General features: G+C 36.0%; 1 protein-coding gene across 2 annotated transcripts in view; it reads right to left on the bottom strand.

Moving 5' to 3' along the window:
* Positions 1–19983, bottom strand: part of LOC142345707 (uncharacterized) — a 577332-nt gene that overhangs the window by 6984 nt on the left and 550365 nt on the right. For both annotated transcript variants that reach the window (XM_075397963.1, XM_075397962.1), the window contains exons 2-4: positions 19698–19921; positions 19246–19571; positions 153–325 (exon numbers count right to left, since the gene is read on the bottom strand). In XM_075397963.1, the coding sequence (XP_075254078.1) occupies positions 153–325; positions 19246–19571; positions 19698–19908 (710 nt within the window). In that variant the 5' untranslated portion in view covers positions 19909–19921. The remainder of the gene's footprint in view (positions 1–152; positions 326–19245; positions 19572–19697; positions 19922–19983) is intronic.

Here is a 19983-nt window from a genome sequence, read left to right as displayed (position 1 = left end):
AACAAAATACCTTCACATTTTCCTATCTGAATAACCATAGGAGGATTCAAAACCTAATTTTACGAAAAAAGTTGTCAACTTAAAAACCTAAATTTTTGCCTCGTGAAAACAAGAGTGCCAAAATGCAAAAAAAATACATAACATTCACTAACATCTCTTCGTCCTCTTCATCATCTTCGTCGTCATCATCATCATCATCCTCGTCATCTTCATCGGCATCCATTTCCGGGAGAGGTATTTTTGCACTCTTTGGTTTATCAGCTACTTTGTTACTAGCAGTCTCTGCCTTTTTAGCCTTTTCTGTGGTTTCAGGCTTGCTCTTTTCCTAAAATTTCTAACATTATTACGCTTCCAATGTAAACATATTATTTACAGCAATCTACTGCCTTTAACCGCTGGAATCTTTCGTTTAAAATTAATTTGAAGTAGCTAACAATTTCCAGAAGGTAAAAATGTTAGCTTGGTTCATCTGCTTCAATGATTATTGTCGTTTGCTGAGGTAATTTATCGCGATGAATTTTCTCCTGAACTCAAATTAAGATATTTTATACCAAAATTTTACCTTAAATCGAGTTCGCCTGAGATTATTGAGTATATAAAAATTTAATATAAATAAACCTTAACTTTCATAATACGTTAAAACTAAAGATAGCTCAGTATATAGATAACTAATCCCACAATTTATGAAGAAATGGGGAACTTCATACCTCTTTGTTCTGAAAAAGGAAACTCAGTAACGAGAATTCAGTAAAGAGAACGAACTATTCTCAAATAAATGGTATTCGCATTCTTTTTTTAGACAAATTATAGCTCCTGAGGGCATTCTAGATTAGCTTGTATGTCATTGGCTCTAAAATTTATTTCGAAAAAAATTTACAAATTTGTCATCTTCAAAAGGTGTGAGGTAAATCTTCAGCCATTATTGGCAATAGTAAACCATTTTCAGAGTTTTAGACCATTTCCGTACTTTTCATCAAACTTGCATTTAGGACTACTTTTCGGAACTTTTCAGATTTAGACGATTTCCGTACTTTTGATCAAACTGCTGTTTTGCGGACTTCTAAGAAAAAAATGCTAATTCTCAGACTACCCGTGGATCATTTCTTCAAAATCACCTCTTGCGGCTGCTTTCATTTGATAAATTTTGAAAAAAAAAATTGTCGTATTTATCTCAGTTAAAGCTTTTATATTCATTTGAAATTAGGTTTTTTGAGAACTCGCAAAAAAATCAACACCAATCAACTATTTACTTCTAATCAGTCTCAAAATCTGAAACTTTGTTCGAGGAAAATTTAATGAAGAAGTTTCATAAAAATTTAACCGCATTTTCCTCATTTTCTAAAGACTACAGAAGGAAAAGTAATCTCTAGTTTTCAACTCACAAAATGAAGAAAAAACTAAGAGAACAAATTTAGCGGACTACTTAAACAGTAGACATTGCGAGTTTTGTTTTTAAGCGAAATTTTCATGCCCCATTTGAAAAACACATGGTATTTTGGATTGCTTTTGGGAGAACCTGCTATTTTTCGGAATCTTTCTGAAAATTGTTTTTCGGATTCTCGGAGCATTTAATCTATTGAGACAATTTCCGAACTTTTGATCAAATGCTGCCTCCGGACTACTTCTGATTTAAAAATGCATCTTTAGGACCACTAATGGATAATTTAATTAGAATTACCCTTGTATGTGTATCTATTTGCCAGAACTTATCTCAGCTGAGATTTTGTAATCAATTGAAACCAAACTTTTGAAAAACTACTTAATGTATAAGCGAAAAGTATTCAACAGAAAGCAACCATTTATTTCTAATTACCATCTCAAAAACTGAATCTCATTCACTGAAAACTTTAGAAGCAGGATTTATTTTTGAAGCTTAACCGTATTTTCGTTAATTTTTTAAGGTTGCAGAAAGTAGTTATTTGGAGTTGGTGGCTCACATAAAAGGAGAAAGAACTTAGAGTATCAATTTAGCAGACTGTTTAATCAGCTGGCATTGCCGAGTTTTGATTTTTGTGCGAAGTCTTTAAGCAACAAACTATATTTTGCACTACTTTTGAGAGATCTTGTTGGTTTTCCTAATATATCTGAGAATTGTTGTTTTTAGGATTACTTCTGAGAGCATTTAAGCGTTCAACTGTTTTTATTTGATAAGTTTGATTTAATTATTTGATCAAAGTTATCGCAGCAGAAACTACTTCATTTGAAACTATGTTCATGCGAAACAACTAAGTGCCACAGCAAAAAAGATCCGACAGCAACAGATGCAAGCAACAATATGTTTCTAATTACAGTTTCACAATCTAAAATTTCGTGCACTGAAAATTTTAGAAAACTTAGCAAGCAGATTGTCAGAAAATAGGCGCAACAGCTTCATAGGTCCGCAGTTCAAAATAATAGTAAAAGAAACAGACCAAAATAAAACATACCCGCAGATTGCCGGAAAATAGCCGCCGTTGATTCCAATAAGCATGATTGGGATTGAAAGAATGGAAGATATCGAAAAAAAATTTGTACAAAAACATTTTTTAAGTCCGTTATTTTGATGGCATTTCGTAGTTGAACATACTTCTGTTTCTTAGAGAGAGGCTAGAGGGGCTACTATCAATACCAATAAGCATAAGAGATGGAAACTAAGACTTATAGGAACGACGTTCAAATAGCGGGCATCTAAAATTGGGTTTTATGGGTTTATCCCGTTTTTATTTTTGACTTCAATTTTTTATTCTGACTCTGTTCAGTTTGAATTGCTTTGATTGCTTTGCTGAGCAACTGATGTTCAAATTCACTTTTAGCAGAATGAGAGAAGAGAGAAACTAGCTTAGAGAAGTCAAAAAGATTTCACGCAAAATGCTGAAAAAGCGGCAAAATGGTAAAGCGAAAAAAAGTTCGACGAAGTAAAAAAAACTAGGAGCGCTATAATAGCTGGCTGAGAAGATGAGGGCGGCTATTAATTATTAAAGGCTGACATGAGAGATTTTGATTAAAATGTTTATTACTTATTGCTGCTTCCATTAGCTGCACTCCAATAAGCTTCAATTAGAGTCACGCAGTCAGTTCACCTTATCTCTTTCAATTAAAGTAAAGAAAAGTGAATATAAGTGCGCTGAAGTCAATTTTGAGTAAGGTAAGTCACGTGTGACCACAAAATTATGAACGCGAATGAGCAAAAAACTCACTCCGATTAAAGTGAAAACATAACCTACGCACTTCAGTTGAAATTGCATAAATGAAGAACAAAACGCATGAAAGACGAAAAATTTTGTGCATACCTATCACTTGGTTGGTATTACTATTTGACTAGCAAATTTCTTAATCCACAAAGTTTCAAAACATTTTTTCATCGTTATTGACTGCGTTTTATCATTTAATCCTCTCTTTCTTTCTCACTTTGAAAACTATCTTCTTTTCGGGGATGTTAAAGTGAGAAACAAACACAGGATGAAACGATGCAGACACCAGTAGTATAACGTGAGCAAGAGTGGGGGGGGGGGTAAAAGGAAGTACCTATGTATTAAGATTAGGTATAGCCCATTTTCGCTCAAATTCCAAGGAAGTACCTCACAGCATGATACCCAAGCTGTTCACACGAGGGGGATTAGCAAGTTAATCCCTTAATATTAAATTAGGTCATTTACTCATTCCCATATTGCACTTTAATAATGTAAATTTTCAAAGACGTACCTCACAGCATGACACCCAAGCTGTTCTCTCAAAGGGGATTAGTTTGGTAATGTTTAAGTATTAAATTAGATAGGGTGACTCATTTACACTTACGTGCGGTTTATTAGATTTTCAAAAGTGTACCTCACAGCATGATACCCAAGCTGTTCACACGAAGGGGATTAGTTAGGTAATGTTTTAATATTAAATTAGATAGGGTGACTCATTTACACTACGTACGGTTTACGTGATTTTCAAAAGTGTACCTCACAGCATGATACCCAAGCTGTTCACACGAAGGGGATTAGCAAGACAGTGCCTTAACAAATTAGTAAGGACATTGACCCCCTACCATTTTAGACTTTAATAAAGTAAATTTCCAAAAACGTACCTCACAGCATGATACCCACGCTGTTCACACCAAGGGGATTAGCTATAAAACGTACAAATATTAAATTAGATATGATGACTCACAGTTATATACGGCTTACGTGATTTTCAAAAATGTTCCGCACAGCATGATACCCAAGCTGTTCACACGAAAGGGATTAGCCAGATAATCCCTCAATAACAAATTAGTTTGGCTTGCTCATAAATTAACCACTACTCCTATTCATTATTTCAATCAACTTCTAAAAATCAGTTGGTCAAAATTCTCGTTTAATTTATCATTTTTTCAGATAGTCTTTGTTTCTTTCTCCTTGCAGCAAGAAGAGTTTCAAGTTGAACACTTGCAGTGTTGAAGCAGGTAAGCAATCAAATTTAACTAATAGAAATTTTCCTTTGCTCCTGTATTTAAACTGGACCATTTTAGCCAGCCAAAACTTCGCCCTATAGTAGATATTGCAACACTTCACATCGCTCCCAAGTCCAGAAAAAACTGGTAAGTTTGCTTTTATTAAGCCACTACTCCTATTCCCAAGCCACTACTCCCATTCATTATTTCAAACAACTTCTAAAAATCAGTTGATCAAAATTATAGTTTAATTTATCTTTTTTTTCAGATAGTCTTTGTTTCTTTCTCCTTGTTGCCAGTTTCAAGTTGAACACTTGCAGTGTTGAAGCGGGTAAGCAAATAAATTTAAGTAGAAATCTTCCGTTGTTCCTGTATTTAAACTGGACCATTTTAGTCAGCCAAAACTTTGCCCTATAGTAGATAATACAACACTTCACTTCACCTTTAAATCCAAAAAAGAAGCTGGTAAGTTTACTTTTATTAAAACATGTTTTTGAGGAAGGAATATATACCCAATTACTGAATTTAAAAAAAAACCATTGAAAATCATAAAATTCTCGCATGATTAGACAATTAGACACTATTTTATAGTTAAAATTAATCATAACATCACAATAACATCATAGCACGTCACAATTACGTCATAGTGTCGTCAAAATGACGTCATTTTGTCGTCAAAATTACGTAATTCTATCGTCATAACAACGCATTTTGTCGTCACAATTACGTCATTTTGTCACAATTACGTCATTATGTCGTCACAATTACGTCATTATGTCGTCACAATTACGTCCTTATGTCTTCATAATTACGTCGGTTTGTCGTCACAATTTCGTCATTATGTTGTCATAGTTACGTCATTTTTCGTCGCAATTACGTCATTATGTCGTCATAATTACGTCATATTTGATAAAGGACATTTCATTTCCGTTTTATTTTTCTGATTTACAGATTTTGAGTGCTGTGGAGTACAATATTCATTCCAACTTCTGACAAATTTTTATTCCATCGCAACTTTCATTTTAACAATTGTTTTTACTCCTCCTTTCTCACTTCCAATCTAACATTTTATTTTTTATTTTCAGCGAAAATGCCCAGAAAATCTAACCCAAAGGAACAGTGTTCTTCATGCAATAAGCTTATTATGAAATCCAATATGAGCAGACATCAGAAGCTTCACGCAAAAAGATGTTCACAATGCTCACAATCATTTCCGGAAGAAGCAAAATTGCAGAAACACATTGCTTCTGTACATGCACCGTCTCTGATTATCAAGAAAAAGTTTTCTTGTAGCAGCTGTCCCTTATCCTTCTCTACTTATTATCAACTTCTACATCACAAGCGAAACAGTCACCAGCGTTCAACTCCTAACACCTACGAGGAAGTTGACTTATCTATCTATGGAGACTCTCCCGCTCTTCATAGTGAACTTCAAACGATTCAACACTTTCTGAGAGACTCGGTTCTTGAATTATCCAGAAAGAAAGTTCACAACTTCAAAATAATGGAGATCAACCATGAAACAGTGATCGACAAATTGGATTGTGTTTACAACGAGTTACCCAGTTCAGCTAAAATCAATATTTCGTTTGGATTCGTGCTGCAGAGTGTGCAAAATCCTGACGAATTTCGCTACTACTACGCAGCAGATAACAACCCCGTATTCTCAAATCCCATGGTTCTCTCTGATGACTCAGATCTCAATTATATTAAATCAATGTTGAGACAAGATGAATTTTTACCAAATCTTATTAATCAACGTCCAGACACAAAGTGGAAGTTTTATTGTGTTACAAATGTCACTTTCTTTGTATTTCTCCTCAGTGGTGTTCCGCTAGGATGCATAGAACAATCAATTCCATCAACCTTACTGAGGAGTCCAATAGTTAAATGTTTTGTATCTGACTGCGAAAACAAACCTTATCAAGACAATTTGTGTATGTTTCGTTCCTTGGCCTATGAATTATATGGTAGCAGTGAGCTACACCAAAAAACAATGGAATTGATGCAGAAGTTTCTCTCAGCAACAAGGAGAAATGACGAAACGTTTCAAGGAATACATGAAGACGATATTCCTGATCTTGAGGTTCTAATTGACAGAAATATTCAGATTTACTCCATTTTTTTATGAAGAATCGGAAATGTTTGCTGAGCTTACTCGTCGCTCCTCGATGAAACGTTCAAAGACAACTTCGTTACTGAGATATGAAAATCACATTTGTTGGACAGCAGACATCAACAAGTTCCTCAAAAAGTTCCGATGCTACGTATGCGATCAATTTTTCGACAGATCCTTCAACTTATTGCGGCACATGCAAAACTGCTCAGAAAACACGCAACACAAATATCCAACAGGAACCTATCAGTTATCTGAAACTATTTTTGAACGTCTGGAAGATGTAAATATTAATGTTCCGCAAGAGCTGAGATTGTTTTCTCATCTTATCGTATTCGATTTTGAGTCAATAACAGTCCCCGACAGTACACTCAAAAACACAGATTTGACTTCATGGATTGGAAAACATGTCCCCATTAGTGTGTCAATATCCTCGAATCTGCTCTCCGAACCAATTTTTATTTGCAACGAAGATCCGCTTCAACTAATCCGTGATTTTGTATCCAGCTTGAGTAGTATAGCGGAAAAGAGCACGCTTCTAATGAGGGAGAAACTCAATGATTTCGTACTGGTATTGGAAGAAAAATATTGGGCTCTTCGACAACTGGTTCCAGTGAAAGACAAGCAGGTACCCACCGGAGCGGAAGACTTATTTGAGAACGAAGCTGAACCCGAGGTGGAGGAAGACGAAGATCTTGAAATTAGGAGACTGAGAAGCGAGCTCAGGGTGATATCAAAATTGAGACAAGATTTTGAAAATTATTACAGTACCATACCTGTTTTCGGATTCAACAGCTCTCGGTATGATTTAAACCTAATAAAAGAGTATCTTCTGCATCACCTCTTATTAGAAAAAAACGTTATTGCTAAAGTGATTCGAATGGGGAATAAATATATTGGCATGAATTTTCTTGGTCTACAGTTTCTGGACATTTTAAACTTCCTGGGAGGAGCGACAACTTTGGATAATTTCCTAAAAGCCTATGGAGCGAGTGAAGAGAAAGGTTTCTTCCCCTATGAATGGTTCGACAGTATTGAGAAGTTGAATGTATCCCAACTGCCACCAATTGACAGCTTTTGGAGCAAGTTGAAGAATCACAACGTTCTTTCAGTCGATTACGATAAGTTTGTGGAATTGAAAAACGGTGGAATGGAGCAGGATGAAATTTTGAAGAAGTTGAGACTCAAGAAAGTTCCACAAAATGCCGAAGAAAATTACTTGGAGCTCCAAAATATATGGGAAAGAAAAGGTATGCAGACGTTTCGTGACTTCCTCATGTGGTACAATAACAAAGATGTCGAGCCTACACTTGAGGCTATGAAGAAAATGATCAGTTTTTACCACTCAAGACAAGTAGACATGTTGAAGTTGGGCTACACTCTTCCCAACTTGGCAAACAGGTTCCTTCATTCGTCAACAGATGCAGCTTTTTTTCCGTTTTGTGAGAAGGATAAAGAATATGATAATTACATTCGAAAGTGGCTAACAGGGGGACCCTCAATTATCTTTACAAGGTATGCGAAAGTTGGTGAAACAAAAATTCGAGAGTCACAAAACGTTTGCAAGTCCATCGTCGGAATAGATGCCAGTCAGTTGTACCCTTTTTCCATGACAAAAGAGATGCCAACAGGACCCTATACAAAGTGGGAGTACAATGAAGAGACTGAAAAATTTCATCCAAACAGGAACTGGAGAAGCTACTTTGAACAGCAGGTCATTGACTACTTCCAACAGGTTCACCCCAATTGTAAAATACAAACCCAGTTCACACACAAGAAACAAAAGAAGCTCGGTCCTTATTTAGTTGATGGGTTTTGTAACCATTGCAACACGGTTTTTGAAGCGATGGGTTGCTTCTTTCATTTTTGTCCGTGTCAAGAGGAAAAACCGCTTCTCTTCGAGGACATAGAAAGCGGATTGAAGCGAAGAGAACCTGACAATGATAGAAGAGAGTACCTGAAGGGATTGGGGTTGAATGTTGAAGAGATCTGGGAGTGTCAATGGAAGAAATGTCGGACAGACAACACTAATGGGGTTAAAGACTTTCTCAAGTCAAATTATCCCTTCCAACCATCGATGAACAAAAACTCGCTCATTGAGAAAATTAAACGTGGAGAACTGTTTGGTGTCGTCGATTGTAGTCTTGAGGTTCCAGAGGAAATCTATCCGTACTTTGAAGACTTTCCTCCAATTTTCAAGAATTGTGAAGTTGGACGAGATGATATTGGGGACCATATGAAAGAGTTTGCAGAACGCAACAAATTACTACCCAGACCCAGAAAAATGCTCATTTCCAGTTTCAAGCTTGAACGAGGACCAGTTATTACACCACTTTTGTTATTTTATCTAGAAAAAGGTGTGATCCTAAAAGACGTCTTTTGGTTTCTCCAATACACTCCCCGGCGCTGCTTTGAGACATTTGTTCAGAATGTTGTCGATGCTCGGCGCGAAGGAGACCAGAATAAGGAGTTAACAGTCGTTGCGGAGACAATGAAGCTGATTGGGAACAGTTCGTATGGATATCAGATCATGGACCGTAGTCGACATACGAACACCAAGTACGTGAAAGGCTCACAGGTGGACAAATTTATTAACAATAGATTTTTCAAGACTATGAATGAGCTACCAGAGCAGATATATGAGGTAGAAATGAGCAAGTCGCGGATCGATCATAAAGAACCAATCATTGTAGGCTTCTTCATCCTTCAGTACGCCAAACTCACCATGTTACAACTTAAATACAACTTCTTCACCCCTTTCTGTGATAGGAACAAGTACGAACTCATTGAAATGGATACCGACAGTCTCTACATGTCCCTTAGTGAGGAAAAAATTGAAAACATCATTCGACCAGAAATGCGATCAGTGTGGTACTGGATGAGACAGAGCGACTGCAATGATAACTTTGCAGCAAACTCTAGCAGCAATTTCTTCCCACGAGAATGTTGCAGAAAACATGCTGCCTTTGACAAGAGAACTCCGGGACTTTTTAAGGAAGAATTTAGATGCTCTGAAATGATTGCTCTTTGTTCAAAGACGTACTGCTGTTACGATGAGGAAACAGACACAGTTAAACTATCAAGTAAAGGACTCAACAAGAACAACATTGAGGAGCCACTAAACAAGTATAGAAAAGTTCTTTTCAATGAGGAGCGAGTTTATTCAACAAATCGTGGCTTCAGAGTTGTTGACAACAAGAAAGTTTGTACCTATGAACTAAAGAAAGTGGGACTGTCATATTTTTATCCCAAGCGTAAAGTCTGTGAAGATGGTATTCACACTACTCCTTTAGATTTATAACTCGTTTTCCTTAGTCTTATATATATATATCGCCTCTTTTTTAATTCACAGTTTTCCTACCAAAATCTCTTTTCAACAAAAGACCTTTTTTTGAAATAACTGAATTAGATACAAATACACATACAAATAATAAAATACAAAATTACAAAACCTCAATAGAAGGTTTTGAAAACCATTTGCAACATTTTACGGATTACCGTTTAAAAATTTCAAGATTTTGGTTTTCAAAACTTACAAAACATCAGCAAAGAACTTCAATATATGAAAATCATTTAAATATTTAGATGAGACTTTGGAAAATAACACATGGGCAAAATAAATAGCATATAAACCACACAATTCTGAATCTTGGAGTTTCTCCTGTACTAATGAATTAAAGTTTGCTTTTGTCCTGATGCCATATTTTTCCAAAATTTCTCCCATCGAATCACCGTAGAACAACTTTCCGTTCTTATTCGCAAGCAAAATCCAGTGGGAGCCCGGTTGAGTAGATGGATCTATGTTGATTATACAAAACGTGTTTGTAGGTAAATTTTTTGGTCGAAGATCTGCAGGGAAGGAACCGAGGTATTTGAACTTTAGGTGTGGGAACCTGTTGACAACATGTAAGAGTAGTTGATTATCCATTTTTGGTGACTGATCCCTCCTTATCAATTGCAATTGAACTTATACGTTCACCACTAACAAATAATTCTACAGTATTGGTCAAATTGTTAGCAAAGTAGAGCTCTAAACGAATTCCTGCTCCAACTACATCAGGAAAATGCATTTCGACATCGGCCTCCTGTGTTGAAGTAAGATCGAAAAATAAATGAAAATGGTTTTCAAAATCCTTGTATTGAATGTTAGGACCGTCATCATCAAACTTGAGTGCTTTCATTGTTTCAGCATAAGCTCTCACGTGATTTTCTGTTTTCAAGTTGACTATAGTTTGATTCCCACGCACAATTTTAACTTGCCGAAGACCAAATTTACGAAAATGGAACGGATTCGTGTTGTATGTTCCACTGAACTCATTATTTAGATTCATAGCAATATCAATCATTCGAATTGGTTTGTTTGAAAATATATTTTCTTGTATAAACTGGTTCTGTCCTGCGGGAATAATAAACGTCTTTGGAAGTTCTTCATTATAGTAAAATATGGCAGGTTCTCGAAGCCGTCTGCTTTTGAAACTTCTCATCCAGTTATCTGAGATTGCTACCTGTCTAGTAAAAAGGCAAGCTTCCAAAATTAAGGCCTCAGAGTTCAGCCCACCAGTATCGATCATATAGAACGCAGGAGAAGACCGGATCAACTTCAGTCTGAGGTTGACATTTGGGAGAAGTAAAGTTTCACAAGCAAATAGACCTATTGCCAACGGACCGTAAAAAGTAAACTCATCTTTATCTTTTTGAAAAACAACATCTGTAAACGGTCTTTTATTAAAATCGTTTGGCTCAATCTCGTATCGATATCCTTGACATTGAGACAAGCTTTCCTTCGTTCCTTTTGTACCTGAAAACTCAGCAGAAACAAAAGCTTGATGAGCATAAAGAGAATTGGCACTGTGAACTTGTTCATTGTTTAGATAGACTTCGCAATTAGAAAAAAGTGAATGAAGAGCATTGTTTACCAATAAAGTTTCTTCGGCATTATCCAAACGTGTTCGATCGCCTTTAATAACCCTTCCTCTGATGAATAATCGAGTAGATCGCAAGTCAGTAAAAATATTACGATCAGTTTCCAATTGAAATTCGATTGTTGACTCGTTTAAGGAATTTGTTGGAAATATTTGTTGTTCATTGGACCAAAGAATTGGGTCTAAAATTGGAACTTTCCCAAAAAAAGTCGAGCATAGAGTGAGATAAGGAATTCATTTTAGTCGACCGTTTTTTATAATGATAATTGAGGAAATGATCAAGATTTTTTCTGGAATAATAAAGTAAGTTGAACATGACCAATAGGGAAGAAGGGAACAAGGTGTCCAGCAGCGTTTCTTAATTCTACATGGATACTGTGGAAGTTCGATTTGATTACTTTATGGAATCTCAAGTGTTCGAAACTGCGATAACTCAGAACTTGCGATCTCTTAATCTCATCATTATGGAACTCTCGGTGTTTGAATGGAAAGGAGCGTAGAAGAGGACATTTCACATCACCGACTGAATTGGGTTCAACTATATCCAAGTAGAGTAAAACTGTATGTGTTCCAGTAATATCCAAAGGGAGATCTGCCGTTGCCCAGGACTTGGTGTTGTATGATCTTTTCGAATAAGGCATAACAGGTTTGTCAGCTTCAACGCCCAAGTTAGCAGCCAAACTTTTGCTGAATGATACATTTTGAGATTCTCTATTGCAAAAAGTTAGTCTTCGACTTTTTCTGTCGATATTGATGGAAAATTGAGGATCTAAGTTTTTGGGATGTCGTGCTTTTTTGGGAATATCTGTAAGACTCTTTACAAATTCATCCATAGAGTTAAAAACTGCTGGTGGAATGGCAAAGACATGCTTAAATTTCTCATCATAGTGAAAGGTCATCAATCCTCCTTCAACGTTATAACATATACCGGGATATGATACTTCGACTAAAGCTACTTCCCAAGATCCATCTAGTTCAATTTTGTCGGGAAGAAAATTAGTGAATGAAGCCATTGTATTTTGAGGATAAACTTGAGAGGAAGCGTTGGATACCAATTCAAGATAAAACGAATTCATGATGTTTGACTGTACTCTGTGACGTTTGTTTGGGAAAATGATTAGTCAAGGTTCTTCAGAAAGTCTTTCCGAATTTTTTTGCCGAACGATACTTTGTCTCGTGTTTTTCCTCTTTTTCATACCACCACCAACTTGTTTTCGTATTGTTGATTTCGCAGTCTTCTTTACTGCTCTTTTAATTGAAGTCTGTCCTGATAAAACACCTCCAATTTCGGGAATGGCTGACTCGATTACATCTCGTCCAATTTTTTTTGCTGCAGGTAAAACGTATTTCTTGAGAATTGGGAGAGTTGTTCTAGCGACTGTTCTAGCCAAGGCTCCAAAGCCACGCCCTCTCTGACGAGGAACTCCTTTAAAATAAGGCAGATTGTAACCGTCCATTTTCTAGCGCGACTAATTGAAAAATGATTATTTAACTTTTGACAATTCTTGCTCGTAAAAGATTCCATCAATGTTTTCTCCTTTCTGATCAACAACAAAGTAAGTCGGGAAAGGAGCCAAAGTGTTTATTTTTCGAATTAGGAAAATTTCATGTGTATAGTGAGGCTTATATCCTTTTCGAAAATTGTGCCCTACTAATACCAACCGAACTTTATCACCTACTTTAAAATTAGGCTTTTTGTTTTTTCGTAGCTTCATCCGCTTGTACAAGACAGTCAAAAAGTCAGCATTTACTACATTTTTGGTTGCCAAACCAATACTTCGATTTATTCTAGAGTTGATGATGTCAACAAACATTTGCAGGTCTTTGATGTAAGATAATGTGTCCTTTTCCTCCAGGTAGCGGTAAATTAAGTTTTTCAGGGTTCGTATAGCTCTCTCGCCAAAAGCTACTTTTGTTTCACTATAAGTGTGATAATATTTGACTCCCACATCCTCGCAGAAATTGGCCATATCTCCGAAAAACTCTTTTCCTTGATCTAGCCATAATTTTTTCGGGAAATTGAGTTCGTTCTTTTTCGAACACATTTTGATAAAAGCTGCTTTCACACCCTCTGCTCTTTTGCTTCGTAATGCTTCTACTCGCAAGAATCGAGAAAACATCGACAGTAACGAGTAAAAAGTTGATACCTCGGTTCCATTGTGATAGTTTATCCATTTGTGCAAGATCCAAGCACCAAATCTCATCAATATAGCGAGCATGCGCATTAAGCCGGGGAAATTTTTTTCTGATCCCTTTGTACTTCGTATAAGAGTCTTTTGATTGTAAAAAATCTGTAACTTTCTCGCGACTTATTCCACTTGATTTTGTTAGGTTGTTGATAGAACCGAAAGCTGTTGGTCCCTTCCCTTTATACAACTTCTGCAATTTGATTCTATCTGAAACTGTAATTGAACCAGTCTGAACCATACTGTGTCCTCAAAATGTTGTTTTTAACCAGATATGGTCTCAGATTTAGAACTTTAAGAATTAGGAAATAGTTTGGATCAACTGGAGCGTTTTTCAATTTGATTGAATGAAGGAATGTTTTTATATCAACTCCAGTGTCAACGTTGTCAACAATAATTGTATTGGAAAGTGAAACTTTCAACCGTTTGTTTTCGTAAATTTCCTTCAAAGTTTTCAATGTCTCGGGACTGTTCTTATAGTGAAATTCCAGATCTGTCTTAAGTTCTTTAGGTGGACGATCGGTTTTTTCGGAACTAATTTCTTCTTTCGCTTTTTTGCTAACTGGAAAAACAGTTTCTTCCTTTTTATAGATCTCACAGGAGGGTTCCGGTAATTTCCCTTTTCTGGACTCCCACAGTTCTTTTGGAACAAGAACAAACTTTTTGACCTCACTCATTGAAGAAAGTTGAAAATTTGTTCATACAAGGTTGATATATGTAACCTAATATTGTTATTCCAGCTTTCGAGCCCAATATAAGTCTTCTGGAATTGAGGGTTGTTGATTTTGACTGAGCTTTCTAAGTTGTTTTTGGAAGCGAACAAACTGATTTTTTCTTACTCCTGTGAGGTTTCCTTCAATCAAGTTTACAATACACTCACAGAGAAATCTGATGAACTCTTTAGCACAATTTAGAAGGAAAGCTGGTTGAAATTTCTTGCTGAGATTCCGAAAGAGCTTCAGAGTATAAAAGTTCTGTGCGTTTATCATTAATATCAGTAATACGAGCACGACTGTTCGGTACGAAGAATTCTGAGGGAAATGATGTTACATTTGAACAGTATCTCAACAAATCAGGTGTAGATGGTCTCAAATCAATCATAAGATGACCATATGGTTCTTGTGTTGCATCATCATACCACTGTTTTAGTTGTCTTCCGAGACCTAGCTGTCTCCCCAAGATATCAATCTGCTGCACATCTCTCGGTGATTTGAACAAAACAATGTGAGTAGTCTGCAGCTCGGCATCACGTCCAGTTTTGTTTTTGTGGAAGAGATTATGCTTGATATATACACAATTTACGTTTCGATGTCTACCGGCTGTCGCAATTCCGTTGAACTTTTCCGACTTGGAAAGAATGTCCAATGAATCATCGAATATAAGTAAATATTTACTGCCGTCAGCGGGTAAGTTATCGATTAAATCAAAGTCAACTCCCTGAATGAATTCTATGTCTGCAATTGATTGCATCATTGTGTCGTAAATTGGCTGAAAGTGCTTATAAAAGTATAAAATTCGATCAAATGATGGCTGAAAAGTTTTCATTCGTAGCATATCACTGATAAAAACAGTTTTACCAGATCCGGAAGGACCAACAAGATACATCAAAATTCGTTCGTTTGTTGAAATGATTTTGTTCATTTTATGTTCGGGGATTAGGAAGTATATAACCAACGGCACTTGAAAGAATAGCAATCCAAACTGTTCGTTCGTCACAAGTTCTAGCAAAAATAAGATTAATAATTGAAAACAGAAGCAGTACTAATACAACTAAGCACTGAAATATTGACAAAAAAGCTGTTCGAGAGCAAGTGCGACCACAGATTTTCCAAGGAGGTCTTTCCTGATTGTTATTATCAAAAATAAAGTCAGATGCGTGATTGAGATGATCTGTCATTAGAGAGCAACTGATTTTTGTTCGTCTTTAGCAAATAATGATTCACACTTTGATTAAATGGAATCTTGATGACATTTTCAAAAAACAACAATATGCAAGACCTGTTATATGTCCCAAGAAACAAAAATTCAATATAGAATTAAAAAATGGAACAACGTAACAATATCCAGGGCCAATATTTAGATTTGTTTTCAGGTATCCTGCGGCATCATGAAATGTAGCATTTAATCGAAAAATTTTTGACCAATCGAGAAGTTTTTCTAACTTTGAGTCGCCAACTCCTATTAGTCCCCCAAACGGAGTTTCTCTGTTGATTTTATCCAGATCTACATTTTTGTTCAAGCTTCGACAGACAGCCAAAAAAAAATTTTTGCGTTTTGTATTTCCAACAAAAAGTTTACTGATTTCTTTCTCTAACGCTACAATTTCCTCAATGTTCATATCAAGCAACTGTACTGGAACATTAAATTTTAAAAAGTGATTAAATGCAAACATCACAACATACAATATAAAAATTTTCAATTACTTTTATGCACTTTGCGATCTTTTTTGGTTTTTGACTTTGTTCAGTACTGAAATAATTTCATCGCTCATTCTGTGTAGTTTCTCCATCTCGCCAATTCTGACCGAAAGAAAGCATTTCCTTCTAAAACTGTCCTTTTCAGTCCCTCGTGTGAACAGCTTGATTGTGAAATAACATCGATTCGGATCATCTTGGAAAAATATTCTTGTCACACACACCTTCCGTCGAGCAGTCTCACTCACCTCCCAGAACACATCAAATTTTGCTTTTTCCTCAACATCAGTTGGTTGGAACACAGTTTCGTCAATCACCAGCTTCGCAGTACCTACAGTAGGTTCGAACAGTAGTACTTCTTTTATCATCTCAGGTATCTTTTCAATAACAAGCTTCAATTCTCTGGCCGATAGCATCAGAAATTGATGCAGAATATACTCAGCTTCCACATTTTCGCGAAATACTTTCAAGTGAGTCCAGTTAGAGTTTGTGTTGATTGTTTCCTCTGGGATGCTGATTTGAAACTTCCGGTTACCGTATTCTTGAAAGGACCAACAGTTGTTTCTTCCATCGTGCTCCTCATTTGGTTTTGAGTCGGTGTTGTCTTTTTTATCGTTGTTGTCTTTAAATAGAGAAAACATGCTCTCATTGTGGTATTCCAATTGTGGTGAGGGAACAACTGGTTTTCCTTTGTGATCTCGTTTGCGGATGGGAAAGGAGAATGGTTTTTTGGAGTTAGGAGAGACAGAGCTTTGATCCATCTGTGAAATGAGAATGTGAAGTATGTAAAGTTTTTAAAGCAGAAAATTTGGGTCTAAAAGGGTAACTGAATATTGAAATCGCAAAGAAACAAATGAATAAATTGTCTTCAAGAAAGGGCTTGATATCTTGATCCAATGAAATTTAAGAAAGAACGAGAACAGTAGCGAAAAATAAACTTCGTATCCAATGAGATCTTATAAAATAATTCGTAACCAATGAAAATAGAGTGTGCATCATGACGTAATAGTTATGTCACTTCTATTTTTAGTAACATCACGTGATGTCAAAGATGAGTTTTCTATGTTTAGTCACGTGAGGGAAATTTTAGCATCGAACACAAGCGAGTTATCTCTCTATTCTATTGGAGAACACCTATAGTTCGAGAAAGGAATATTTTGATGAGATGATTGACTCTCATCATTGTCATTTTCCTGGATCGGAGGAAGAATAAGGTCTTTGAAATCGGGCAGATTGAAGGCTTCTGGTTTTTTAGAAAATGAGTCAGCATGCTTGGAGAACATGTCTTCTAACCACCAAACACCGTAGTGATTTATGTCACGAGAGTACGGGAACATAATACCTTTGCTGTCTTTCAACGGGTGAAACCCTTGTTCTTTTCGAATTCTTTCAATGGTTTGAAAATAAGTTTGGAGAGAAAGCAATGAATTGTTGACTTTTTCTTCGGCTAGGTGGAGGTAATGATGTCTAGCTGCCTCTAAAGTTCTCCACAAATCCTTCGGAAGTGTCAAGCTAGTTGTCTGAGTTTTAATTGTTACTCTAGTGCAATCCACCTCAAAAGATAATTCCAAATTGTTATCGGTTACTACCGTTTTAAATATTGATGCTTCCGTGATGGGAACGTAATCTAAATCTGAATGCAGTGTAGAGAGAAAAGATGTCGAAGGAAGTAGAGGAAGAATTGGAGTATTTTGCATTTTTTTTAGGCTACTTATTTTCAACCAAGACAAAAGACAAAATGAATCGATAAAGTTTTTCAGCATCAACATTCCAAAATCAGATCTGACAGATTATTTGATTGGCTGAAAAAATAAGAAATGTACATTTTCAAAACAATAATACAATTTTTTCTGAAATCGGAAAATTGGAACTTCAGTTTAAAACGACAAAGTAAAACACTATTTTAAACAAAAAAATTGATTTAAAAATTGTAAAAAATCTGTAAAAATCAAAAATTAAAAAATTGTACTGTTTTTTGTTAACATGGGAATGGGTGGGTAAATGACCTTACTAGTTTGTTGTTAAGACACTATCTTACTAATCCCGTTAGTGTGAACAGCTTGGGTATCATACTGTGAGGTACATTTTTGAAAAGTCGTACGTAACTGTAAATGAGTCATCCTAAATTATTATTGAAGGATTATCTTGCTAATCCCCTTTGTGTGAACAGCTTGGGTGTCATGCTGTGAGGTACATTTTTGAAAAGTCGTACGTAACTGTAAATGAGTCATCCTAAATTATTATTGAAGGATTATCTTGCTAATCCCCTTTGTGTGAACAGCTTGGGTGTCATGCTGTGAGGTACATTTTTGAAAAGTCGTACGTAACTGTAAATGAGTCATCCTAAATTATTATTGAAGGATTATCTTGCTAATCCCCTTCGTGTGAACAGCTTGGGTATCATGCTGTGAGGAGGTACATCTTTGGAAATTGAGCGAAAATGGGCTATACCTAATCTTAATACATAGGTACTTCCTTTTACCCCCCCCACTCTTGCTCACGTTATACTACTGACACCTCAAAACCATCGACAAAATAAAATTTTATTGCTTCAATTTTTTTTGCACTCGAAAAGTAATAAAATCAATCAATTAAGAATCTGCAACAGTAGAAATAGGTAAAAAATAAAAATTCAACCAAAGACAGATCATTTCTGATACTTCTGAAAATTGATCTTTTGCTTATTCAGTCATTATCAGAAAAATTAACGGACTATTTCTTAAAATCTGCCGGGACAAAATTTGCACAATTGCCTACGTTAGTTCAATGGCCTGTATAAACATGAAGCATGCTATGTCATGATATAGTTATGTCCGAACTTTAGTGTCATGAACAGAATCATGCGATCCTTCTTATTGCTCAGCTTTAACACTACGCTTTAAAAATTTGCTTGCCGTCCAAATAGAGGCCTATTGAGCAATTATAATGAAATTCTTGCGTTGGTAAAGGACGATTTGTCACAGTAATTGTAACATACATGTTGCAAATAAAGATGCTACGAATAGTATTTTCGTCTAGAAGTTTGCTTGTTCTCTGCATACATAATCTGCGTTTATCAAACGATTTGTTTTCTGGCACAGTTTTATTCGAATGCCGTATTAATGTTACCTTTTCGTAGAACCAGAAGGCCTAACTAATAAATCCTATACAAGAAATTTTAATGAAACTAAAATTCATGTTTTTATGAAAAATTTGACGTCCTTATTATTACCTTAGATGCAGGAATATCTGTCCTTTTCTTCTTCGCAGGGGGCGACGCCACCTTAGCTTCTGCGTCATCTTCTTCCTCGTCGGCTTCATCGTCGATGAACTTTTTCTTTGATCCTGCCCCTTTCACCATTTTAACAGGAGACGCCTCACTTGTGAGTTCACTTTCTTCCTCTAAATCTTCGTCCTCGCCTAAGCTGGCGTCATCCATGTCGTTAACAATCTGGGTGCTTTCAGTAGCCATGATATAAATTGGCCCATTGCCTTTTTTCAAAACAAGCTTAAAATCTTCTGATGTTTTCAGCTGTATTTGCATGCTGTCAGTAACACCTAAGAACAGTAATCTATTATCAAATTTAATTTTAAAACTCATTTTTCGATTGAATTCTCGAGATCGATTCGGGAGAGGGTTGATAGAATATAAATATAAAAAACCTATGAAGAACTGCGACAAACCTTTTTGAAGAACACAAAAAATGCAGCTCACATCTTCGCCATCAACATCAGTGTATTCAATTTGCACAATGTTTTGCTCTGCTTTACTCGTATCACCCAAGAAAACATTACTGAAGCTCAAAATTCGAACATCCTCATCGTCACTAGAGGCCCACTGCTTCTCTTTGTTATTCTTATCAAGCGTAGCGCTCCAAAAATGAAAAGTTTCCATGGCTATCAAACTAAAAGAAGAAACATTGCTAAAATAAGCTTTAAAAATTATATGACCAATCACTTTTATATCTAA

Source organism: Convolutriloba macropyga, chromosome 9 (assembly GCF_964194025.1).
Source record: "Convolutriloba macropyga chromosome 9, txConMacr16.3, whole genome shotgun sequence".
Taxonomy (NCBI): domain Eukaryota; kingdom Metazoa; phylum Xenacoelomorpha; order Acoela; family Convolutidae; genus Convolutriloba; species Convolutriloba macropyga.
This window is presented reverse-complemented; position numbering and strand designations above follow the sequence as displayed.